General features: G+C 41.7%; 2 protein-coding genes across 3 annotated transcripts in view; one reads left to right on the top strand and one right to left on the bottom strand.

Annotated features, from left to right (window-relative positions):
• Positions 1-3,179: 3,179 nt before the first annotated feature.
• Positions 3,180-11,327, bottom strand: flad1 (flavin adenine dinucleotide synthetase 1). The gene is made up of 11 exons (XM_026185518.1): positions 11,119-11,327; positions 9,829-9,921; positions 9,289-9,457; positions 8,396-8,773; positions 7,597-7,710; positions 7,053-7,320; positions 6,549-6,696; positions 6,076-6,174; positions 5,741-5,930; positions 3,633-3,706; positions 3,180-3,546 (listed from the first exon to the last, which is right to left on the bottom strand). The coding sequence occupies exons 2-11, from the start codon at positions 9,834-9,836 to the stop codon at positions 3,411-3,413; spliced, it is 1,584 nt and encodes a 527-aa protein (XP_026041303.1). The 5' UTR covers positions 9,837-9,921; positions 11,119-11,327; the 3' UTR covers positions 3,180-3,410.
• A 1,632-nt stretch (positions 11,328-12,959) lies between these two features.
• shc1 (SHC (Src homology 2 domain containing) transforming protein 1) overlaps positions 12,960-26,916 on the top strand; it is a 34,348-nt gene continuing 20,391 nt past the window's right edge. For both annotated transcript variants that reach the window (XM_026183860.1, XM_026183859.1), the window contains exon 1: positions 12,960-13,181. The gene's annotated coding sequence lies outside the window, so the exon portion shown is untranslated. The remainder of the gene's footprint in view (positions 13,182-26,916) is intronic.

The following is a 26,916-nucleotide window of genomic DNA, read 5'->3' as shown; positions in this document are numbered from 1 at the left end:
TGAAAAGCATTTCTGAATGCATCCCGTGTGTGTGTGTGTGTGTGTGTGTGTGTGTGTGTGTGTGTGGATATGAGCAGGGGGTCTTGGTTCTGTGTACTGGCCTGGAAGCTGTGACAAACTTAGGATTATGAAACTGCCTTTTATTTGAACATACCAAAACCAAGCACAAATGAGCTAAGTCAGTCACACTTCACATGGCAGCAAGCAAAGCCGCCTCCCTCCTCTTTCTCGCTCCCAGTCCCTCCCTTCCTTTCTTTCTCACTTACTTTCATCCACTTTTAATGTGTGACACTTTGATACTGAACATCCTATTCCCCGTGTTCTGGTCGGTTGGCTTTACATGCAGATGGGCTGGTAATTTGCATAGACTCAAAGGTCTCCCTTCTCTCCTGATGCTTTCTGACAACGGTCTGTCTATTCATCCTCTGTGTTAAGCATCCCTCCTAGGACATCGCCTGAATTGCTGTCTCATGGTGCTTCAAGTCTCGTTTTACACTGCAGGAGCTGCTGAGGAATTGGATTAAGAACATATTCCTTTAGAGAAAAGCATCACAGTCACCTGAGCATCAGATGGATAGTTCACTCCGATATCAAAGCTTGCCACATGTTTTGTACAAAGTCACATTAAGTGTCATTTTAAGTCATGCTGAGTCCATATCACACACACTGTTAGCTGTGTGGATCCTCTTATAAGTCAGTCCCACCTGGGGGATATGGAGAGAAACACTGGAGTGTACTGAGCGAGCAGCAAGATTAGCTTCTTATCCTCGCATCACCTTAAGCGGCTGCTCTGATCATACTTCTACCCCACCCACCCTAAAACCTGTCTTTGGAGGACCAATTAAGTTTAAATGTGCACAGGGGAGAGGGTGGGAAGAAAACCACTTTATATTCCTACTTGTTCCCCTTTGTCTCAAATGGCAGAAAAGTTGCTTTATCAGAACGTCAGGATTATTTTATTTGAAGTTTTCTGGCTTTCAGATAAACCCCGTTCCTGGAAGAGTATTGTGAAGTACAAAATAAGATATTTATAAATATGCAGTTAAGGACCACAAAAAGGAAGAGGAAAAAAAGTATTTCACTCCAATATGTTTTTAGGTCCCTTGTAGTCAATATGCATATCCTCTCACTGTGTAATCCAAGAGGTTTTTCTGACTCAGGCTTCTGGGCCAAAATCAAAACATCATTTTGAAATTCATAAGAAAGACTGAGCAAGAATTCAGAGTCATAATACACAAGAAAGGAATTGAGTAAGAAACTGGTTTGGCTACAGTGGTGGATTGATGCAGCCAAAACAAACATGACAGCTGAAAAAGAATGAGAATGAAATATGAACCAGTGGAGGAAAAAGTACAGCAGTGATAAACTTTGGAAAAACACAAGTTCATTTTATATTATTGCCCGTGTGGTGGAAGAACTTTGATTTTCTGCTTAACTGGAAGTCTTCAATCGAAGTCCTGTATTCAGAATTTATATAGTAAACTACTTAGCAGTTCAAGCGGCTGCCTTCCTAATGTTCAGGGACCCCTCTTAGGGTCACAAACCTAATCTGAGGGATTGTGGGGTGATTAATGAGAGTGGAAAGAACAATGGCTCTGCCACACTTCCCTTCCAGCAGTCACCAAGTGCTTGTTCATAGAGGGTTGTGTGGTTGTTGGGGTATCTTTGCAATTTTGTAGGGTTTTACCTTACAATATAAAGAGCTATTTTTGTTCCATGCATCCTTGTGATCGCTCATTTTTTAAATTAATTCTTTTATTAGGAAGACTTTGCGCTTTGAGCCTTTACAAAGTTAACAAATGATTTTACTAAGATGTTTATGGGAAAATTACAGAAATGTGGCAAGAGGCAACAGCTTCTTTTGTAAATGAGGTCAGAAAACCAAATGCCTGGAAACCACTGGTTAGATGTGTTTAATTGCACTGTATTTTATCTTTAACCAAAGATAAAGACAACGTTATTGTAACTTCTACAATATTTACAGGATATACACCAGATCCAGATATTGTTTCCTCCTAACACACAGCAAGAATTAATCAAAATAAAATGATTTTTTAAAAAAAAGAAAAAAAAAAGAAGCCGATAGAAATATGAAATACAGATATGCAAGTAAATAAGTTACACAAGATACATTCAAAACGAATTATTATATACAATTGTTGCCATTAATGTATAAAAGTATGAGAAGTACAAGGATTTATATACATTTTTACATGCATAATTAAGGATTCAACCTAAAAGTAAGGTGGATATGTGCTACAAGCACACAGGAGAAGTTTAAATAAATAAAAGCACAAATTAGACCTATTTAAAAGTAAACCCCTCACATTATATAAGCTGCATATACAGCTATAGTTAGAAGTGGCCTAACACAGACTGTAACTTAATTTTCTACCCCAAAAACATCATTCCAGACAATGTCCCGGTGTGTTTACCGCACCACCAAAACACACACCATTACATCGGTGCTGTGATTATAAAGCCGCTGTTCATTGCCTCTTTTATTACTGTTATTATTAATAAATCAAGCAAGCCGTGAAGCCAGGACAGATATGTTAGGAGGGGGTGTATGAGGGACGGCCTAGAAGTGGTAATTGCTGGTGTAACAGTGTGTGCAGCCCCGCGGTGGCCTCGTAAGCGACCCGCTTTATTAGATCGGCCGGTATTGATCCACGCTGCGCGGTGTTGACTAATCTCCAGGCGGGGAGAGGGAGAGCGCAGATCGATGAGCCTGGATTCAATCATGTCTGGAAACGGAGAAGGTAATTTATTATAATCACGGGCACTAAATAGAAAACGTGAGAACAACGCGCCCGTGAGGGCTTCAAAGAGAACTACAGCGAGCGGGTGTGTGGTGGGGAGATGCTCAGCTAAACATGCTGCAGCCTGCAATTCTGGGTATTCAGTCGGAGACACGGATTAGCAAACGAGAGCCTGCTGGGTGGCCTTCATCAGGGAGTTTCTCAAATCTGGTGTTCTCTCCACGATGAGAAAACCCTTTTTACATTATTTACAAATACATTTTGATGGAGCCCGTCTTCCTGGTGGAGTGTTGTTATTGGATTTAGAGATAAGACAAAGGGAGGCATGAATAAGTTAAGTGAAGAGCTATATTGAATGCCCTGCAGATTCCCATTTGTATGTGAGAGCCCTCTTAAAGTAACATGACAATAGAAGAAAAAAAAAAAAGGAGTGATGTTTTATTCAACAGCACAGAGAGCCATTACTTTAGACTCATGTACACAAGCAACACACATTTTCTCTGTGATCTCATTCCGCAGTCAGACATGGTATTTTTGAAAAGGTCCTTCTTATGAATTAAATGAGGGTGGATGGTTAGCAGACATCCTTAAAAAGAAAAAATAATGGCTCCACGAAGAACAGCTTAAGTAAGACGAGCACAGATTGTTTCAAGCGCGGGAGTTTCGCTCCTCTTCTTCATTCTCCAAGAGGTAGGCTGGTTTGTATCGTGTCACCCCCCTGGCATCCACCATCTTCAGTGCCTCGTTTCGACAGGTGTTGTCCATACTGCCGAGTGAAGTGTACCTACATTTCAACAGAGATATTTTAGACCTAAAGATCTGCTTTTTAAGCTGTGTACACCTGAATAAAGACAACTAACACATCCTTACCCTTTATCATAGAGAATACAGTAGGGCACGTATAATGTCCTCAAGAATGCCCAGATGTCGTGATATGTCCAGTCCTGGAGAGTGTTAGAAAACAAATGTAATTGGTTTGCAACTGACTCCCTTTGTTCAAGCTATAATAACTCATCCTCTGTGGAGTCCTTTTAGATATACTCATGAGATGAAGCACTACATAAATTATCTTGAATTGAGGTCAACTGCTAAATGTACCTGTGCTTCTATGTGCTCCATCACAGCAGCTGACACAGTACTAGCATTAACAATAAAATCAAATAAAGCAGGCGACTGCCATGTCGCTTATGCACATCCATTCTTCAGCCAGACTAAACAGAAGAACAAGACGTGAGCTTGCTACAGCTATTCAGCAAAAAGCACTGCAATGATTTCACTTTTGTGACCCTTTCATGTTGAAATGTTAACATGCATCCCTCACTCTGCGTTGGTGTTGCATTAGAAAGCCTTTTAATGTACTGGTGCACTCACATTATGTGTGAGTTTATTTAGGAAAAATAGTCGTTTAAAGCTTTACGAATAAAGCATTATTCAGAAATTTTTATCAAGATGACAAATAACATCAAGGATAACAAGTGAAGCTTTCCCAGGTCATGAGGTTTTGCAGACACATTATTTTACACCTGCTGTTTTAGACATGTGACAATCATGGTGACAATGTGGTGTCAAATGAATAAGTGAATAATAACTACCCGACCCTACAATCTGACAATCACTGGTCATGAAAGGAAAATGACCGGTTATGAGTGGTCACTGGGAAAATGACTGCTAAGGCCTGAATCACGCGGGTTTACACATCGGTCAGTGACATCTGTCGCTAGGAAAAATGTGTATTCTCCAATGACTTGACAAAAACCTCCACGTGACTGCTTTAATCACTACCATGTTGCTGTGGTCAATCAGTGACGTACTTGTCTACAAATACAGTCCAGCTGCTCTCTGAGCTGTAATGAAACTATGAAAAGTTTGACACGATCCAGAAACTGAGCTCTGGCCTTTTGAAAAATGTTGGCACAACTTTCCCTTTGAAGGTGAATTTTCTCCATTTCCGATTTGTGTTGTACATTTCAACAAAACAAGTTTTACTTCCACCTTTACTTTAACTCGTGGTTGGCAAGTACTGCAGACAAACAAGAAAAATACTAGCGGCTTACCAATGGTATCCCTCCTATTAGATACACCTATGACTTCAATTTCAAAATCAAATTATCACATTCAAAAGATTTTCAGGAAACTTGACCTCTGACCTTGAACTTGAGATCAAGGAGTCAAACTCTTCTGAAATTTTTAGTAGCTGCATCTATGGTATCAATTTCAAAATCCCATGTCACCTCCTTCTCAAGTAACACAAACTTGCATATTCATTGTGACAATAACCCATCAGTCTTTTACAGCTAAAGGGGTAAAAAGCTACATGGAACCATGGCAACCTGCAAGTAATTAAATTCAATTGTTGAGAGTTTTTTGATGGAATTGGTAACAAGCAACTTCCAGGAACTACTCCCAACCAATTGGGAAATACACATTTTTTACTAGATGGTTGTATTTCATGTAAATATGGAAGAAAAGTCTTAATCCATCTGTGCATGATGTTGTTTTCTGTTCAAGTATTTTGGGGTATTTTTAGCTTTATTTTGAACGTACTTTGACTTCATTTGAGTCTAGAGAGATGAATTCAGTAAAGAGAGAGAAACAGCACTGCAACAGAAAAAGCGCTAAAAATGAAAACCATGAGGTATGATCTTATAGCAGTTTCCATTAGTACTTACTCGGGTCGCCTCGGTGATAGTATCTGGTATCAGGTACTTTTTTAGTACCTACTTGGTCCCAGTCTGACAAAAAGCCACAGACTGAGCAGCAAGTATACCATCGCTTTGATGTCCACCTTTGTTGTAGCGTTTGTGTCACGTACAAATGACATTACGGGATGTTTGGCCAAGTTGCTCTAACAACCCCACGCACATTTAGTGGTACTCGATTGTAAAGGAAAACAGATCGAGGCGAGTCATACCGCCTCACGCCACGTAGAGCCAGCATACAGTCCTAATATAACGGCATGCATACTGTGTGACACTCACTAGTAAGGGGTTGACTCTCATGTAGTCAGGCCAGCCAGGATCAGTAGGACACATGTCTGTGAGTGTATGTGAATAGGGGTCGCTCCTCCTGGTCCCCATCAGGACGGCTTTTAGCTCTGGCCTTCGTTCCTTCACCTCGCTCAGTGCCTGGCGAATACTGCCCTCCACAGTGAACAGCTCCAGGCTATATCTTTGGGACATACAACGGCAAGTAATGAGATACAGTGGTGCCACACAGACAGGGTTAGGCCACATTTTTCAAAACAAGACCTGGACTGGATATATTAAAATACATGACATCAACTGGATAGATAGCTAGATGGTGGATAGCTCACCTTTTTGTTGTGTCCTGTAGAAATCTCTCCATTTCTGGGAATGGAGAGACAATACGAATATACAGGACTTTCACCTTTTCTTTAGTATCTGGATATCGGCTGAGAGTGACAGGAAGAGAAAAAAGGGACATTTTTTAAAAAGATAAGCAATGCTGGCACAGAAAAAGATCAGATAAGTATTTGTCATATCTCACAATCTGTCCAGCACAGGTCATGAAAAGTCCAAAAAAGTAGTCAGTCTTCTCCAGGATTTTCTCTAAGTGCTGCCCTCAAACTAGTTTTCTTTTTCCATTTACTTCCTGCTGAGATCTCACACCCCACTGTGCGCTAATGCTATCATTATGTTTTTAATTTGAATCTTCATTTTCATCTTTCATCTCTCAGGTCATTTGTTTTTTTTTTCCCCCTCACAGATTAAAAAAATCCACAAAAATGTTTTAATTGTCTCATCTCGTCTTCTCCCCTCCTGTTACCGTTTCAGTGCAGCATAGTAGAGATGAAGCAGCGCTGTGCAGTCTTTGCCCCCGTTAAAGCCAACACAGATTTGCTCTGTTGAATACTGATGGAGTGCTGCCTCTATTGTTTTCAGTGCAGACATGACTTTCTCACCCAGCTCTGTACCTGTAGGAAGGAATCGACAGTAAGAGGATGGTTCATAATTAATGCAGTCAAGCAGTGAGGCATCTTAGAAATGAGCCCACATTTCTACGTCTAATCCAAAGAAAAGAAAAAAAGCTGCTAGTAGTTTGTCATAGCTTAGTTATTGAAGCTTTATTGTAATCTATTCACCATTCTGTCTCACAGAGTTATATTCTTCTTTTTTATTATCCACTCTGACTTTACGACTTAAATTACTTTAATATTTTAACTTTCTTTATTGGTCCCAATGCCTGTGTAAAATGCACAAGTCAGTATTCACTTTATATCAAGATGACACATATTTAAGAATCATCTTCCATTACTCTCCGCACACTCACCACTGTTGGCCAATCCGTACACCTCAGCGGGGGCTATGGACACCGGGTCTGTGACTAAGGGCACCACGCTCCCCTTGGGCAGCTTGTCTAGCAGCTGTATTCGGGCTTTGTCCACCTCCTGCTGGCTGTCTGCGTCCAGGACCAGCCTAACTCTGTGATAGTTGCTCAACCAGTCAGGGTAGGAGCCAAGAGCCACCTTTCGGCCCCAGTCAGCCTGCAGTTTGGTCAGCACAGGTGCAATGTCTGTTTCATCTGCATCGACAAACACCTAAAAACAAAAAAGCTAATGTCTGGTAAACTTAATTGTACTATTTAAACACTGCATTCAAATCAACTTTATTTTACTCAACTAAAAGTAAACTAAAAGGTAAAATACATTAAAAGTATCAAGGAAATATCAGAAATATAGAGGAAGTACTAAACTCTATTAAAAACAAAAAGTAAAAAATAGATAAATACATAAAAATTAATTAGAAAAAAACAAAAGTATACTAATTCTGACTTGGACTGGATTTTGAAGTAACAGGTTTGGTTATGGAGTTACCTCGCGAGTGTGAAAGGTGGTCCCTGAACCAGCAAAGAGATGCTCCAGCCCATTGAAGGCCTTCTCCATTAAAGATGGGATCCCGGGAAAGATGTACACATTACGTACACTGACCTGGGAGAAAAAGGTAGACACATCAAATTATAAGAAAAGATGTGGGGCGGTACTCGAGCCATCATTGTTGAAACTATTGAAATATGATGCAGGAATTAAATCACATCTCTGCAACCCAGAGACAGCTAATAATTGAGGTCAGATTTACAGTTTTGTAAATGTCAGATATTTATTTTTGCTAAGATAAATGGCTGGTGTCTGGGGTTCCATTTATAGCTAACAAGCATGAGAATGGTATCCAACTCCTTCTCCACCTTTTGCCGAGACAGGGCACTTTTTTTAAGGGCTGTTCTTCATTGTTTCATTTTAAATTCTCAATAGTAAATTCTCAATAATAATATACTGTACATTAATGTTTCTCAACTTGAAACACATTAATAAATCACCAAAGATATTAACCTTAAAGAGAAAAATGTCCAAATTTAATGACCTGTGAGTAAGAGGTGTGAATGCTTCTCACGCCTGGTGTCTGTGTGTGCTCAGAGTATTTATTGTTTTGACCACTGCAGGAAGCTATTTTCACTCCTTCAGCAACTAGTTAGTTTGCAATCTGTCTTCTAAAGAAAACACCGTCACTTTTGTTTACCTTAAAGAAAGGTTATGGGTTGAACAGCACCATGTAGCTTGGATATATTTGAAGTAACTTTGTGTTCTATAAAAATTCCTCTGTACCGAGTTCACTCACCAGAGGGTAGCGGTGCTTTAGCCCAGTCTGAGGGTCAGTTCCATAGTTAAGTTTTGCTGAGCGAGGCACCATCGCCAGCTTCATAGCGGCACTGTTTTTCTCCCCAACCCCGAAGAATTCTTCAACCAGCTTGCTAAGGTCTGGATTGGCATATAACTCCTCGTGGAATGCTATGGCAACACTCTCAAAGGTGACGTCATCGTGAGTGGGACCTATACCCCCCGATGTGATGAGGTGCGTATACTGAGATGAAAGGAGGGCCACCTCTTTGGCAATGACTGCCTGCACATCCGGTATGACTGTTATGCGCTGCACAGACACTCCAAGCTTCCTAAGCGCTTTAGTTAGAAAGGCACTGTTGGTATCCACTGTGTGACCCTGAAAGAGACACCCACATGCACATCAGATTCAAGAACCTTAAAAAAAAGAAAGAAACACAAAAAAATAAAGAAAAAGGAAAAGGAAACTCCAAGGTCTTGCTTGATGAAATTCAAGGACTGAAGGCTGATTTTCAGGCAGAGAGATGTGACACTGGACAAAAATCAAATACTTCATGTTTAAATCATGAACATGTCAAGTCAAAAAAAATAATAGTAAGCTTGTGATTTCAGAAACAGCCACAGCTGCCACATAACATAACCATCGCAGTTTTCTCCCCCTGAGGTCATGAAATGCACATCAGAGACTGGATAGAGGTCCAAACACATAGGGATGCAGATGACGGTATATGTTAAACACTGCACAATGCAAGCTCCTACTTCTATTACAAAAAAACCCAGTTTATATTGATTTCCTCAATTGCACAAACTCCCAGTGATTTTCATTTGGGTGCTGTCACACACGTATAGCTTAAAAGCCACACAAGGCACAAACTTTATCAACACCAAAAGCACCTTAAGAATCTCATCTCCAATGATGAGAATGGCTGCAGTAGGAGCATCCCCGTTGGCTGCAGAAGACGAACTGTTGCTCTGGAGGTTTGTTGACATGGTTGCCTTGCTGAGATGAGCTGCCAGTCTCCTCACACGCACCACTGCTCTACTCAGCTTCGGAAAAGAAAAGCTGGGAACAATGGAAACAAATTAATTGAGTACTTCTTACTACAAATTTATACTAGGTTTATCAACACTCAGCAAAGTCAAAAACCTATCGAGTCAATAAGACCTCTTTAGCATAGTATGTAAGCATATGCAATATGGAATGCAGTGTGCAGTATGCTCAACTGTTAATATGCAGATGGGCCACAAATTAAAGGAAAAGCCAGCATGTCTTACAAACGGTGATTTCTGTAATACCATAACAGAGGAAACAAATGCACCCCATATTAAGGTCAAATATTAAAGATCTCCCTGTAATTTGTCAGATATTTGTGCATTTTAATATAGCATCTGTATTACTTTGCTGCATTTACAGTGACAAGAAATGTTTCTTACATCAGCATGAATCCACACAGAACATCAGAAAAGGCTTCGCTGTTGTTCAGACCCTCTTCTCTGTCATAGTGTGTCCCTTAGCTGAAGGTATCTCTGGAAGAGGAAGGGTGTACTGTTAACATGTGAATAATTTGTGCATTTCTTCTGCATTTCCTTAACACTGACTCTCTCTCTCTTTTTCTTTTTTTTTTTATTTTTTTTTTTTTAAATCGGCTATTTATTTATATAGGTCTTTTGATAAGGCTTTAAATTGGAGTTAAGTGGTTGAACTTGAAATAAGAAAAGAGTTGTATTTAAAACACTTGAATGATTAAAAGTCACTGGTTGCTAATGAAACTGTTTTATTTCTATTTAAATGTGTGTATTAACTGTTTTTCAGTTGTATATAACTAAATTGCAGTAGTCCTGTGTGCATCATTAACAATAAGATGGTGACAGTTTGTTTTAATAGTTTTAATAATTTGTGTCTTTTAAGGTAGATAATCATTTGATGCAGATGAAAAACACGTTTTCCATCCAGTGTTTGAAACGCTAGCAAACTGCTGACAAAATAGAACTCTGTGATAACAAAGCAAAAACATCTATATTACACAAACAGTGACTTCTGGTATTTGCCAAGAATTGATTAGGGGTAAACTGTTGTAGATGACTAGCTGGCCTATGATCTGTCCAACACATGTCTTATGGACGATATTAAGTCAAAGTGACAAAGTATAAGGTAAAAAGTGTTTTGGGTGTTTTTTGTTTGTTTGTTTGTTTGTTTTTTTCTTAATAGTTTTTCAAGAGAGATCTGGAAAAGAGTGCAGAGATTGGAATAATTCATTTTAGCCCCTCCGTAAATCCCGTTGACTACAGTCTATTAACCAACACAAGAAACCATATTAGACATTAAAAACGTAGAAACATTAGTATTCGCTTTTTGACACAACTGCCTTGCACCTGCTTACATAGTTTGCATTGCGTAACATTTGTAAGTTATCTAACGGGGCGAAAATAAAGTGAACTCAGACATATTCATTTATGGCCATACCAAAAAATAACTGAAACACAAGGCAAATATCACAAGTGTGTGAGCGTGTGTAACACCTGAAAGTAAATTCTTAGCTAACTCTAAGTCTCCTCGCTAGGTTACTTATGCCAAAATAAAGAAGTACAATTTAAGTAGATGTGCACATTCAATTTTGTCTCTACTGTCGATATCTCTCGACGAATATGTTTAGTGTGAGGAAAAAGTCCGGGTGTTACATTTATTATTTGATAACCAATCTCATTAAAACCGAGGGAACTTACCCCTCAGCTGTATATGTCCGTGCTAAGCTCCCTATCACCGGTTGGTACAGCTGCAGCTCGAGCTGTCGCTCAAGGTATGACGTGACCTTAAAACCACACTACGATAGCCAATCATATTTCAGGAGGCGGATCTTAACGACCAGCACGTAATGTACACTAAAGTCATTTAAAGATGTGGCGGAATCAGTACAGTCAATGAGGAGTAATAAATGTCGCTTATCTACTTTAAAAACAAGTGTCAGCCAAACGATTAGTAACATAACTTTACTGCTGCACCACCACCCGGAAGAGGACGGAGAATCACTCCTTCCTTTGCCCGATTCAAAATAGATTACTGTCACTCGTGCGCCCCTGCTGACTGGAGGAGTGAACTCCACGAAACCTAAATGCTGTTATTAAACTCATAATTACCTTTTTCGCCTGTGGGTGGAGCATGTTGGCATATATTTAACAGTTTTGTCTGCTTGTGGATGAAATATTAAACCGAAGTGAGAGACGAATTGATTCTCGCGCACAGCATTTTACTGCCTTCAAACACATCGACGGTTTAAGATATACTCTGTCTGTCTGAATTCATTAAAAATTAATCAATTTAACCACTGATCATTCAACGTAACTCCTTGTACCTTTATGTCCGCTTAACGAGAGCGCGTACAACGCTTGATTTATGTATTGTTTTTCTATCAGATCATATGACCTAAAAAATAATAAAGTATTCTATTGTTTTATTATTGTTCCAGTTATTATTATCTGTCTACTTTGCTGCTGTAATAATGCCCATTTCCCATATGTAGGAGTAATAACAGCTATTTTATCTTATCTTACTCAGTAGACTGGGATTGCAGAACAAGTCCTTATCAACGTGAAAAATAAAAATGCTTTGTGTGATACAATTATGTGATGGTCTATCATATAATTATATAAAACTAGAAATGATTACGTGAATGGGCAATTCTGAGATGCAAGCACAACATTCTTAGATCCAAGCACAACTATATTCGTTTTGCTTCCTGGAGGGAATGCATTTGAGTCAAATAAGGGCAAACTTGCTTCACGGGTACATTTTTACATGCTTCAGTGGGAAAAAAGAAAAAAAGCGTACGTGTCAGTGCACCAACGCATGAACCGATCCACTGAATCAGCATGTTCTGAAACTGTAGAATTCAGCCACTCCTTTGCCTTCGTACGTGATAATATGTGTATTATGCATACAATCTGTGGTAAAGATCTAGTTCTTGGGCTTTAGCGTCTTGCACAATGCCATGTTTACTTATTGGTGGTATAAGGCTGCGGCCTGAAGAAAGTTATCTCATCACCAAACTGCTTTAAAAAAAGAAAAGCAAAGAAACGAGAATCATATTCAAATGTATGGACATGTATGGACAACACAAAAACGTGTTTAAAACATATGTGGACGACAGTGCGTATGTAGTTATGTCAATTTCTTTGCGGTAATAACACCTCAAAGCGGGGGCCAGCAGCTTATGCCCTGAGCTGATGCTGATGGTTTGTTTTGGTAGCGGATGCGGGTCATCGCGGTCTCTTTCTAAATGCTGGAAAAAGCAAAACTTCAGGCGTAAAACAGCTGTTCTTGCGCTGTATTTATCTACGGTAAAGTACATGTTCAGCTGCAGACTTATGGCTGGCGGTCAGGGTTTCCACTTTTGCGCAACCTACACTGAGTGGTCCAGGTGCAAAATGGTACGCGCGCGCGTACGCACGCACACACTCGCACGGGAGTGGGGGAAATGAAGAGAAAGAAAGAGAGAGCGAGAGAGAGAGAGAGAGAGGAGCCGGATGACGCTGCGTTGTTCGCGGAAGTGACTTCTGTCGTGATCGTGGAGGGGGAGGTAGGGGGAGGAGGCAGGGACGGAAAGTGAGAGGAAAGAAGAAGTTTAGAGTCTTCTTTTATGAAGTTAAGCATCAAATATACAAGGATCCCGGCGGACAAAACTTTCGACCCTTTGCCCTGTTATATGAAATTAAGCTGAAATTTGTGCAACAGCAGCAACAGAGCTTGGTGGGCAGGAGGGGCATTCAAGGGAAAGGGAGGAACAGAGCTGGTAAGTTGCTCGTTAAAGTTGCCCACACTTTTTGGGGGGGCATGGTGCGGTCTCTGCGTGCTGTGCGTCAGCTATAGCACGTATGAAAAGTGTGAGGAAACTGATTATGTGCTAAATTTGTGGGGACACATAGTTCTGCCACCGCGGTAAAGTGAGCCGTCATTTGTGAGCCGCGGTCAAGCCAGCCGCCTCCTATCCGCCGCATAAATTTCCTTGCGCTTTTACACCAGTCTTTACGGTAGCGCCTTTTCGCTTTATATCCTGATTGAAAGCCTAGACTCGCGCACACATGCACGCGCGTGAACAGTCACATGCACGCGCGCACACAAATTACAATGGAACAGCCCAATACAGCCATCGTGACAGTCTGGTTGCATATTCAAAAATTCATTAAAAATCATTCTTAAAAGTTGATGCCAAGCTTTCAACACAATCCTCTTCTCGGACACCTACTTTACCTCTGGGCCAGTTTTTACCCAGATTTACTGTAATATTACTCAGAAATCACAGTAAACTCATATTCAGTGCAATACAGTCAATGCACTACAATTATGTTTATTTCAAAAATTCATTAAAAGTCATCCTGAATAGTTGAGGTCCAACTTTCAACACATCCCCCCTCTGGGACACCTACTGTACCTGTGTGCCAATTTTCATCCAGATTTACTGTAGAATTCCTCAGAAATTAAAGGGTACTTGTATTCAATGCAATACTGTCAATACAATAGAATTATGTCAATTTTCAGAAATTCATTAAAAATCATCCTGAGTAGTTGATGTACAACTTTCAACACATCCCCCCTCTGGGACACCTACTGTACCTGTGTGCCAAGTTTCATCCAGATTTACTGTAGAATTCCTTAGAAATTAATGGAAACATTTATTCAATCTAATACAGCCAATGCACTACAATTGCATCAATTTTCAGAAATTCATTAAAAATCATCCTGAGTAGTTGATGTACAACTTTCAACACATCCCTCCTCTGGGACACCTACTGTACCTGTGTGCCAATTTTCATCCAGATTTACTGTAGAATTCCTCAGAAATTAAAGGAAACTTATATTCAATTCAATACAGTCAATACAGTAGAATTATGTCAATTTTCAAAAATTCATTAAAAATCATCCTGAGTAGTTGATGTACAACTTTCAACACATCCCCCCTCTGGGACACCTACTGTACCTGTGTGCCAGGTTTTAGCCAGATTTACTGTAGAATTCCTCAGAAATTAATGGGTACTTGTATCCAATGCAGTCGGCCAATACACTACAATTATGTCAATTTTCAAAAATTCATGAAAAATCATCCTGAGTAGTTGATGTACAACTTTCAACACATCCCCCCTCTGGGACACCTACTGTACCTGTGTGCCAAGTTTCATCCAGATTTACTGTAGAATTCCTCAGAAATTAAAGGGTACTTGTATCCAATGCAGTCAGCCAATACAATTTAATTATGTCAATTTTCAAAAATTCATGAAAAATCATCCTGAGTAGTTGATGTACAACTTTCAACACATCCTTCCTCTGGGACACCTACTGTACCTGTGTGCCAAGTTTCATCCAGATTTACTGTAGAATTCCTCAGAAATTAATGGAAACATTTATTCAATCTAATACAGCCAATGCACTACAATTGCATCAATTTTCAGAAATTCATTAAAAATCATCCTGAGTAGTTGATGTACAACTTTCAACACATCCCTCCTCTGGGACACCTACTGTACCTGTGTGCCAATTTTCATCCAGATTTACTGTAGAATTCCTCAGAAATTAAAGGAAACTTATATTCAATTCAATACAGTCAATACAATAGAATTATGTCAATTTTCAAAAATTCATTAAAAATCATCCTGAGTAGTTGATGTACAACTTTCAACACATCCCCCCTCTGGGACACCTACTGTACCTGTGTGCCAGGTTTCAGCCAGATTTACTGTAGAATTCCTCAGAAATTAATGGGTACTTGTATCCAATGCAGTCGGCCAATACAGTAGAATTATGTCAATTTTCAAAAATTCATTAAAAATCATCCTGAGTAGTTGATGTACAACTTTCAACACATCCCCCCTCTGGGACACCTACTGTACCTGTGTGCCAAGTTTCATCCAGATTTACTGTAGAATTCCTCAGAAATTAATGGAAACATTTATTCAATCTAATACAGCCAATACACTACAATTGTGTCAATTTTCAGAAATTCATTAAAAATCATCCTGAGTAGCTGATGTACAACTTTCAACACATCCCCCCTCTGGGACACCTACTGTACCTGTGTGCCAGGTTTCAGCCAGATTTACTGTAGAATTCCTCAGAAATTAATGGGTACTTGTATCCAATGCAGTCGGCCAATACACTACAATTATGGAAATTTCAGAAATTCATTAAAAATCATCCTGAGTAGTTGATGTACAACTTTCAACACATCCCTCCTCTGGGACACCTACTGTACCTGTGTGCCAAGTTTAATCCAAATTTACTGTAGAATTCCTCAGAAATTAATGGAAACATTTATTCAATCTAATACAGCCAATACACTACAATTGTGTCAATTTTCAAAAATTCATGAAAAATCATCCTGAGTAGTTGATGTCCAACTTTCAACACATCCCCCCTCTGGGACACCTACTGTACCTGTGTGCCAAGTTTCATCCAGATTTACTGGAGAATTCCTCAGAAATTAAAGGAAACTTATATTCAATTCAATACAGTCAATACACTACAATTGTGTCAATTTTCAGAAATTCATTAAAAATCATCCTGAGTAGCTGATGTACAACTTTCAACACATCCCCCCTCTGGGACACCTACTGTACCTGTGTGCCAGGTTTCAGCCAGATTTACTGTAGAATTCCTCAGAAATTAATGGGTACTTGTATCCAATGCAGTCGGCCAATACACTACAATTATGGAAATTTCAGAAATTCATTAAAAATCATCCTGAGTAGTTGATGTACAACTTTCAACACATCCCTCCTCTGGGACACCTACTGTACCTGTGTGCCAAGTTTAATCCAAATTTACTGTAGAATTCCTCAGAAATTAATGGAAACATTTATTCAATCTAATACAGCCAATACACTACAATTGTGTCAATTTTCAAAAATTCATGAAAAATCATCCTGAGTAGTTGATGTCCAACTTTCAACACATCCCCCCTCTGGGACACCTACTGTACCTGTGTGCCAAGTTTCATCCAGATTTACTGGAGAATTCCTCAGAAATTAAAGGAAACTTATATTCAATTCAATACAGTCAATACACTACAATTATGGAAATTTCAAAAATTCATTAAAAATCACCCATAATAGTTGAGGTCCAACTTTCAACACTTTCTTACTCTGGGCGTCCTACCGTACCTCTGGGCCAAGTTACATCTCAATTCACTGTAATCTTTATCAAAAATTGAAAGAACAATTATATGTCAATGCTGGATGTGTGTCCTTTCAAAGTGACACTAAATAACAGAACTCAGGCACATCAGGGAATAATCCAAAAGGCGGATTTATTAAACGAAAACAACATACAAAATATCTCTAACCCATACTACATAACCTAAAAAGAAACAAAGGGACACTTAGAAGCACAAGGAAACAATACTGAAAGGGCAAGAGACACAGTCCAAACACAATCCACAACTAAAATGCCAAAAGAACAAGTCATCCCACATAGCAGACGGGTCTTGCCTGGATCTGGTGTCAAGCCGGCACTGCTGGCTGACTTCTGGCATGGTAAGATGGCACTGTTTATGTGATGGCATGCCACATTTGGCCTGATTGGGTGAATGTGACATGTTGTATAGAGCACTTTGAGTAATATGGCTGAGTAAAAAAGTGTTGTATAAGAATCAGTCCATTCACTGTCTGAACAGAGTTTCGTCATGTTACTTTTGCACTATTATGTTCCAGCACATGTTGTTATTACATGGCTTACATGGCTAAGGTACACATTAGGCTGACATCTGGGGCCAGAGCTGAAACTGTTCTGGGCCAGCACAGGGCCAGCAGTGTGTCTGCAACTGGCCTTGTGCTGGCTCATGTGTGGGCCACCTCTGGTAAACCAGATCTGGGCCACCATAGGGCCGTCATTCTTTGCGGTACGCAGGCCATGTGTAAGCACATTGTGTGGGACAGATCCAGGCCATACCAATTTTGCTATGTGGGAGGAATTATGTAAAAATAGAAACATCATAAAAATGAAAATGAACATAAAGTAAAATGTACTGAAAAGAACATCAGTATGGCCATCATTATTTGCTTGGAAAGTCTAAAGTTCCATGGCTTTGAACAGCCAGAGAACGCAATGCCCAGCTTAGAATGACTAAAAGTAACTTCTTTTAACATTCTGTCATTCTGCTTCTATATCAAAAATCCACTAAAAATAGTCATTTGAAAAAAAATATTCGCCACTTTTCATCAGTTTGGGTTCCTCTGTTTATAGCAATTTTTAGAAAAGAACCCAATACCTTTGTCACTATACAGTTGTACAGTGAGATACAGAGCATCTCCTACTCATTGCAAACATGCTGGGAGGGTGGCTCTATCCGCCTTAGTGCAGCTGCTGTACCATACTGTGATGCAGTAAGTTAGTAGGCTCTCAATGGGCGAGTGGTGGAAGGGTGAGCTGTAGTCCACAAAGAGCATTCTGGCGTAGCTCTGCCGCTGTTCTAGGTGACTCAGCACCGAGTGGAGGGTGATGGCATCTTCTGTGAATCTGTTTGCACGGTATGCAAACTGGTGGGGGTCGAATTCTGGGGGGAGGTAATCCTTGGTGTGCTGAAGGACTAGTCTCTCAAAGCATTTCATGATTACCGGTGTGAGGGCCACAGGGCAATAATAGTTCAGGCTGGTGATGGGAGACTTCTTTGGTACTGGGATGATTGTGGCTGATTTTAGACAGGATGGGATGGCTGCTTCATCCAGTGAGAGGTTGAAGATTCTGGTGGAGATGAGGGTGAGCTGGTGGGCACATGGTCTTAGCACTTTACCACGTATTCCGTCTGGACGCCTTCCTGGGGTTCACTGCTAGGAACACTCATCTGACATCGTGCTCCGTTACAGTGAATGGAGCGGTGCAGGAACCAGGTGAGGATGAGGATGGGAGCAGGGCTGAGGCAGATGAATGCTGCTGTTGTGGTGTTTCAAAACGGGCAAAGAAGCTGCTTATGTCCTCTGCTAGCTGCACACTCAGGTTTTCTGTTTTCACAGTTCTGCCTCTGTGGTTTATGATGTCTATTATTCCATGCCATGTGTTGTTGCTGGACAGGTGGGACCCCTTTTCAGGTCAGCTCGAGCAGACCTGTACAGAGCTCTGTCAACAGACCTACAGGGAGTGCAGAATTATTAGGCAAGTTGTATTTTTGAGGAATAATTTTATTATTGAACAACAACCATGTTCTCAATGAACCCAGAAAACTCATTAATATCAAAGCTGAATGTTTGTGGAAGTAGTTTGTAGTTTGTTTTTAGTTTTAGCTATTTTAGGGGGATATCTGTGTGTGCAGGTGACTATTACTGTGCATAATTATTAGGCAACTTCACAAAAAACAAATATATACCCATTTCAATTATTTATTTTTACCAGTGAAACCAATATAACATCTCCACATTCACAAATATACATCTCAGAATCAGAATCAGAATCAGAATCGTGTTTATTGGCCAAGTACAGTGGGGCAAAAAAGTATTTAGTCAGCCACCGATTGTGCAAGTTCCCCCACCTAAAATGATGACAGAGGTCAGTAATTTGCACCAGAGGTACACTTCAACTGTGAGAGAGAATGTGAAAAAAAAATCCATGAATCCACATGGTAGGATTTGTAAAGAATTTATTCGTAAATCAGGGTGGAAAATAAGTATTTGGTCAATAACAAAAATACAACTCAATACTTTGTAACATAACCTTTGTTGGCAATAACAGAGGTCAAACGTTTACTATAGGTCTTTACCAGGTTTGCACACACAGTAGCTGGTATTTTGGCCCATTCCTCCATGCAGATCTTCTCGAGAGCAGTGATGTTTTTGGGCTGTCGCCGAGCAACACAGACTTTCAACTCCCGCCACAGATTTTCTATGGGGTTGAGGTCTGGAGACTGGCTAGGCCACTCCAGGACTTTCAAATGCTTCTTACGGAGCCACGCCTTTGTTGCCTGGGCGGTGTGTTTTGGATCATTGTCATGTTGGAAGACCCAGCCTCGTTTCATCTTCAAAGTTCTCACTGATGGAAGGAGGTTTTGGCTCAAAATCTCACGATACATGGCCCCATTCATTCTGTCCTTAACACGGATCAGTCGTCCTGTCCCCTTGGCAGAAAAACAGCCCCATAGCATGATGTTTCCACCCCCATGCTTCACAGTAGGTATGGTGTTCTTGGGATGCAACTCAGTATTCTTCTTCCTCCAAACACGACGAGTTGAGTTTATACCAAAAAGTTCTACTTTGGTTTCATCTGACCACATGACATTCTCCCAATCCTCTGCTGTATCATCCATGTGCTCTCTGGCAAACTTCAGACGGGCCTGGACATGCACTGGCTTCAGCAGCGGAACACGTCTGGCACTGCGGGGTTTGATTCCCTGCCGTTGTAGTGTGTTACTGATGGTGACCTTTGTTACTTTGGTCCCAGCTCTCTGCAGGTCATTCACCAGGTCCCCCCGTGTGGTTCTGGGATCTTTGCTCACCGTTCTCATGATCATTTTGACCCCACGGGATGAGATCTTGCGTGGAGCCCCAGATCGAGGGAGATTATCAGTGGTCTTGTATGTCTTCCATTTTCTGATGATTGCTCCCACAGTTGATTTTTTCACACCAAGCTGCTTGCCTATTGTAGATTCACTCTTCCCAGTCTGGTGCAGGTCTACAATACTTTTCCTGGTGTCCTTCGAAAGCTCTTTGGTCTTGGCCATGGCGGAGTTTGGAGTCTGACTGTTTGAGGCTGTGGACAGGTGTCTTTTATACAGATGATGAGTTCAAACAGGTGCCATTCATACAGGTAACGAGTGGGGGACAGAAAAGCTTCTTACAGAAGACGTTACAGGTCTGTGAGAGCCAGAGATTTTCCATGTTTGAGGTGACCAAATACTTATTTTCCACCCTGATTTACAAATAAATTCTTTACAAATCCTACCATGTGGATTCATGGATTTTTTTTTCACATTCTGTCTCTCACAGTTGAAGTGTACCTCTGGTGCAAATTACTGACCTCTGTCATCATTTTAAGTGGGGGAACTTGCACAATCGGTGGCTGACTAAATACTTTTTTGCCCCACTGTATATGTGCAGACACATACAGGGAATTTGGTTCCGGTAGATGGTGGCTCTCAAGCACAGCAATGTAAATCACACACACACACACACACACACACACACACACACACACACACACACACACACACACACACACACACACACACACAAGTGTCTATATATACACATTACACATACATACACAAAGCTATGTAAACCAACTATAAATAACGAATCTAACCTTATATACATAAAATACAGAAATGAATGAGGTGGAATGAATACTACAAAATGTACATAAGGTGCAGTTGCAGTCTGGCAGTGGGAGCAGTGTGACAGGTCAACTGTTAAGAAGGGAGATGGCGAGGGGAAAGAAACTGTTCCTGTGTCGGGTGGTCCTGGTCTGCAGGCTTCTGTACCGTCTGCCAGAGGGCAGCAGATCAAAAAGTCTGTGTGCAGGGTGTGAGGGGTCTGCGATGATTTTCCCTGCCCGTTTCCTGGTTCTTGAGAGGTACAGATCCTGGATGGAGGGCAGGGGGGGGCGCTGATGATCCTTTCTGCTGCCCGTACAGTCCGCTGCAGTCTGCTCCTGTCCTGTTTAGTGGCTGCTCCATACCAGACTGTGATGGAGGAGCACAGGACAGACTCAATGACCGCAGTGTAGAACTGGATCAGCAGCTCCTGTGGAAGACTGTACTTCCCCAGTTGTCTCAGGAAGTACATCCTCTGCTGGGTCTTTTTGAGGATGGAGTTGATGTTGGTCTCCCACTTCAGGTCCTGGGAGATGGTTGTACCCAGGAACTTGAAGATCTTCACAGTCGACACAGGGCTGTCTGATATGGTGAGGGGGAGCAGAGTTGAGGGATGTCTCCTGAAGTCCACTGTCATCTCTACAGTCTTAAGAGTGTTCAGCTCCAGATTGTGCTGACTGCACCAGAGTACCAGCCGCTCAACTTCCTGCCGGTATGCAGACTCATCACCATCTTGAATGAGGCCAATGACAGTGGTGTCATCTGCAAACTTTAGGAGTTTGACAGCAGAGTTATTGGAGGTGCAGTCGTTAGTGTAGAGGGAGAACAGTAGTGGTGAGAGGACACATCCTTGAGGGCACCAATACTGAGGGACCGGGTTTCAGAGGTGATCTCCCCCAGCCTCACTTGTTGCTTTCTGTCTGTCAGGAAGCTGGTGATCCACTGACAGGTAGCTGGTGACACGCTGAGCTGGGAGAGTTTGGAGGAAAGAAGTTCAGGCACAATGGTGTTAAAAGCCGAACTAAAGTCCACAAACAGGACCCTGGCATAAGTTCCCGGGCAGTCAAGGTGTTGCAGGATGTAATGCAGCCCCGTGTTCACTGCATCATCCACTGACCTGTTTGCCCGGTAGGCAAACTGCAGAGGGTCCAGCTGGTGGCCTGTAATGTCTTTCAGATGGGCTAACACCAGTCGTTCGAAGGATTTCATGACCACAGACGTCAAGGCGACAGGTCTGTAGTCATCCAGTCCTGTGATGGTGGGTTTCTTGGGAACAGGGATGATGGTGGAGCGTTTGAAGAAGGAGGGAACTTCACACAGCTCCAGGGATCTGTTGAAGATGCGAGTAAAGATGGGAGCCAGCTGTTCAGCACAGGTTTTGAGGCAGGAGGGTGAGACGCCATCTGGTCCGGGGGCTTTCCTGGGCTTCTGTTTCTGGAATAGTCGGCTCACATCCTGAGTGTGTATTCTTAGTTTCAGGGAGGAGGAAAGGGGGGTGAGAGGTGTGGTGGAGTTCGTTGAGTCTGGGTTGGAGAGGGTGGTGGTGGTCGTTGAGTCTGGATTGGGGAGGGTGGGGGTGGTCGTTGAGTCTTGATTGGGGAGGGGCAGAGTGAAGGGGGGAGAGGTGGAAGGTGTGTTGGGGGTCAATGTCTGAAGCAATGTCCCTGGGGAGGGGAGGGTGGGGCATGGGAGTCTGTCCGTCTCAAACCTGCAATAGAAAGTGTTTAACTCGTTGGCCAGGTCTTTGTTTGCTTCAATAGTGGGTGGGGGGCGTCTGTAGCTGGTGATTTCCTGCAGGCCCCTCCACACTGACGCAGGGTCGTTGGCTGAGAGCCGTTCTTCCAGCTTCTGGGAGTAGATCCTTTTAGCTGCTTTGATCTCCTTGGTCAGTGTGTTCCTGGCTTGCTTGTACAGGACCCTGTCACCACTTCTGTAGGCGTCCTCCTTGGCCTTGCGAAGATGTTGGAGTTTAGGAGTGAACCATGGTTTATTGTTGTTGTATGTGCAAAAGGTCTTTGTTGGCACACACACGTCTTCACAGAAACTGATGTATGATGTCCCAGTGTCCGTGAGCTCATCTAGGTTCTCAGATGCAGCTTCAAAAACAGTCCAATCAGTGGAGTCAAAACAGTCCTGCAGTTCCTGCTTTGCTGCGTTAGTCCACTTCTTCACAGTTTTGACTACAGGCTTGGCACGTTTGAGTTTTTGCCTATAAACTGGAATAAGATGGACCATGCAGTGATCAGAATGTCCCAAAGCTGCCCGGGGCACAGAGCGATAGGCATCTTTTAGAGTGGTGTAGCAGTGATCCAGTATGATGTTGTCCCTGGTGGGGCAGTCTATATGCTGTCTGTATTTAGGGAGTTCGTAGTTTAGGTTTGCTCTGTTAAAATCCCCAAGAATAATTGTAAAGGAATCCGGGAATTTCCTCTCCAGGGTAGTAATCTGGTCAGCCAGCTCGCACAGTGCGTTGTTCGCGTTGGCCTGTGGAGGGATGTAAACTCCGACCAGCATGAAGGAAGAAAACTCCCGCGGTGAATAAAAAGGTTTACAGTTGATGAGAAAACTTTCCAAGTGTGGGCTGCAGTGTTTCTGTAACACTGTGACATCAGTACACCAACCTTCATTAATGTAGAAGCAGACTCCACCACCCTTTGTTTTCCCTGAGAGCTCTGTTTCGCGGTCCGCCCGGTGAAGTTGGAAGCCCAGCAGATTTAAGACAGCGTCTGGGACTCGCTCACTGAGCCAGGTTTCAGTGAAGCACAGGGCAGCAGAGCGTGCAAAGTCCTTGTTAGTCCGGTTTAAGAGCAGTAATTCGTCGACTTTGTTTGGAAGAGAGCGGAGATTCGCGAGGTGAATGGAGGGGAGTGCCGTGCGGAATCCTCGCCGACATTCAAAAACAAAACAACAACAAATCAGCGACCAATATAGCCACCTTTCTTTGCAAGGACACTCAAAAGCCTGCCATCCATGGATTCTGTCAGTGTTTTGATCTGTTCACCATCGTCATTGCGTGCAGCAGCAACCACAGCCTCCCAGACACTGTTTAGAGAGGTGTACTGTTTTCCCTCCTTGTAAATCTCACATTTGATGATGGACCACAGGTTCTCAATGGGGTTCAGATCAGGTGAACAAGGAGGCCATGTCATTAGTTTTTCTTCTTTTATACCCTTTCTTGCCAGCCACGCTGTGGAGTACTTGGACGCGTGTGATGGAGCATTGTCCTGCATGAAAATCATGTTTTTCTTGAAGGATGCAGACTTCTTCCTGTACCACTGCTTGAAGAAGGTGTCTTCGAGAAACTGGCAGTAGGACTGGGAGTTGAGCTTGACTCCATCCTCAACCCGAAAAGGCCCCACAAGCTCATCTTTAATGATACCAGCCCAAACCAGTACTCCACCTCCACCTTGCTGGCGTCTGAGTCGGACTGGAGCTATCTGCCCTTTACCAATCCAGCCACGGGCCCATCCATCTGGCCCATCAAGACTCACTCTCATTTCATCAGTCCATAAAACCTTAGAAAAATCAGTCTTGAGATATTTCTTGGCCCAGTCTTGACGTTTCAGCTTGTGTGTCTTGTTCAGTGGTGGTCGTCTTTCAGCCTTTCTTGCACTGAACATAAGTTCCCTGCAATTTCTGAAGAATATTACAGTAAATCTGGCTGAAACTTGGCCCAGACGTACAGCAGGTTTCCCGGAGGAGGGATGTGTTGAAAGTTGGACCTCAACTACTCAGGATGATTTTTAATGAATTTCTGAAATTTCCATAATTGTAGTGTATTGGCCGACTGCATTGGATACAAGTACCCATTAATTTCTGAGGAATTCTACAGTAAATCTGGCTGAAACCTGGCACACAGGTACAGTAGGTGTCCCAGAGGGGGGATGTGTTGAAAGTTGTACATCAGCTACTCAGGATGATTTTTAATGAATTTTTGAAAATTGACACAATTGTAGTGTATTGGCTGTAATAGATTGAATAAATGTTTCCATTAATTTCTGAGGAATTCTACAGTAAATCTGGATGAAAATTGGCACACAGGTACAGTAGGTGTCCCAGAGGAGGGATGTGTTGAAAGTTGGACATCAACTACTCAGGATGATTTTTAATGAATTTTTGAAAATTGACATAATTCTACTGTATTGGCCGACTGCATTGGATACAAGTACCCATTAATTTCTGAGGAATTCTACAGTAAATCTGGCTGAAACCTGGCACACAGGTACAGTAGGTGTCCCAGAGGGGGGATGTGTTGAAAGTTGTACATCAACTACTCAGGATGATTTTTAATGAATTTTGGGAAATTGACATAATTCTATTGTATTGACTGTATTGAATTGAATATAAGTTTCCTTTAATTTCTGAGGAATTCTACAGTAAATCTGGATGAAAATTGGCACACAGGTACAGTAGGTGTCCCAGAGGGGGGATGTGTTGAAAGTTGTACATCAACTACTCAGGATCAGAATCAGAATCAGAATCAGAATACTTTATTGATCCCTGGGGGAAATTATTTTTTGTTACAGTGCTCCATTTTAAACCAACATTAAGACAAGACAGACAATACGCTAACTAAGAATAGTACAATATATACATATATATACATACATACATACATAAGTCACTTATAAATAAATATTTGGAAAAGAAACATGTGTAGTTGTAGCAGCAAACAGTGTGTTAAGTGGATGCGTTGTACAGGGAGATGGCCACAGGCAGGAATGATTTCCTGTGTCGTTCAGTGGTGCTTTTCGGTAATCTCAGTCTCTCACTGAACGAGCTCCTGTGACTGACCAACATGTCATGGAGTGGGTGGGAGGTGTTATCCAACATTGTCTTTATCTTGGACAGCATCCGCCTCTCCGACACCACCTTGAGGGAGTCCAGCTCCATCCCCATGATTTTTAATGAATTTCTGAAAATTGATGCAATTGTAGTGCATTGGCTGTATTAGATTGAATAAATGTTTCCATTAATTTCTGAGGAATTCTACAGTAAATCTGGATGAAACTTGGCACACAGGTACAGTAGGTGTCCCAGAGGGGGGATGTGTTGAAAGTTGTACATCAACTACTCAGGATGATTTTTAATGAATTTTTGAAAATTGACACAATTGTAGTGTATTGGCTGTATTAGATTGAATAAATGTTTCCATTAATTTCTGAGGAATTCTACAGTAAATCTGGATGAAAATTGGCACACAGGTACAGTAGGTGTCCCAGAGGAGGGATGTGTTGAAAGTTGTACATCAACTACTCAGGATGATTTTTAATGAATTTCTGACATTTCCATAATTGTATTGACTGTATCGGGCCGTTACATTGTAATTTGTGCGCGCGCATGCGCGCGCGACTGTTCGCGCGCGTGCACGTGTGCGCGGGTATAGGCTTTCTATCGGCACATAAAGCGAAAAGGCGCTACCGTAAAGACTGGTGTAAAAGCGCAAGGAAATTTATGCGGCGGATAGGAGGCGGCTGGCTTGACCGCGGCTCACAAATGACGGCTCACTTTACCGCAGTGTTCTGCCGGACAATTCAATGTTTCGTTGTTATGTTACGCCACGGTGCAGTCGAGCCTGTTGGGTTACTGTAAGAAATATGTAAATGGTTAGACTGGGGCGTGCACGAGTTAACTAAATGTTTAACTTTGTGCTTTCAAACTTTGTGTGTGTGTTGCCAGGTTTTATTATTAAAACCTGAAACCTAAGTGAGCTGTTGTTGGAGCCTCTGATAAAATGTTTATAAGAGAAAGTGATCAGAAGTCATCATTGTGTCCTCTGGACGAGCAAAAACAACAGAAAGCAGGTCACTCACATGCCATTTCTTTTTAAGAGGCGCCAATAAACTCAAACTAGACCTGAGCAAAATAAGACAGTTATTTGAGGACATTTTTTGGTATAAAGGGGCAACTTTTTGCTGCTGTCGTCTTCTCCAACCTTCTTACTTTCCCTCTTTTGTATAAAAGCGGGAAAAAAAAGGTGTAGGACTCTTGCACCCAGAACAAGTTTTTTCCCCATCACATTGGAGATTATTATGAAAGATACTTTTCACTACTCCTTCACTATTTAATAAATTTGTGTTTATTTTTGCTTTAGGGACTAAAGCCTGTCCTGGCTTTGCTGAAATCTGCCTGATTTGCTTCAGGCTATAAAGTGTCAGTGAGATAAGCCTTAGGAGCTATCAGTACACACACGAACCCACTCGCAAATCTGTACAAAGTCAGACATTAAAAAAAGCTT

This window comes from Astatotilapia calliptera, chromosome 11, assembly GCF_900246225.1.
Source record: "Astatotilapia calliptera chromosome 11, fAstCal1.2, whole genome shotgun sequence".
In the NCBI taxonomy this organism is placed as follows: Eukaryota; Metazoa; Chordata; class Actinopteri; order Cichliformes; family Cichlidae; genus Astatotilapia; species Astatotilapia calliptera.
Note: the sequence above shows the minus strand (reverse complement) of the source record. Positions and strands in the feature narration are given on the sequence as shown.

Bases quoted from the DNA above. Each gene is read 5' to 3' on its own strand.
- flad1 (XM_026185518.1), bottom strand. The intron at 6,175-6,548 runs GTAACAGGAGGG...TGTCACTCTCAG, and splicing joins TACTATGCTGCACTGAAACG to CCGATATCCAGATACTAAAG. The intron at 3,707-5,740 runs GTGAGTGTCACA...AACACTCTCCAG, and splicing joins TGAGAGTCAACCCCTTACTA to GACTGGACATATCACGACAT.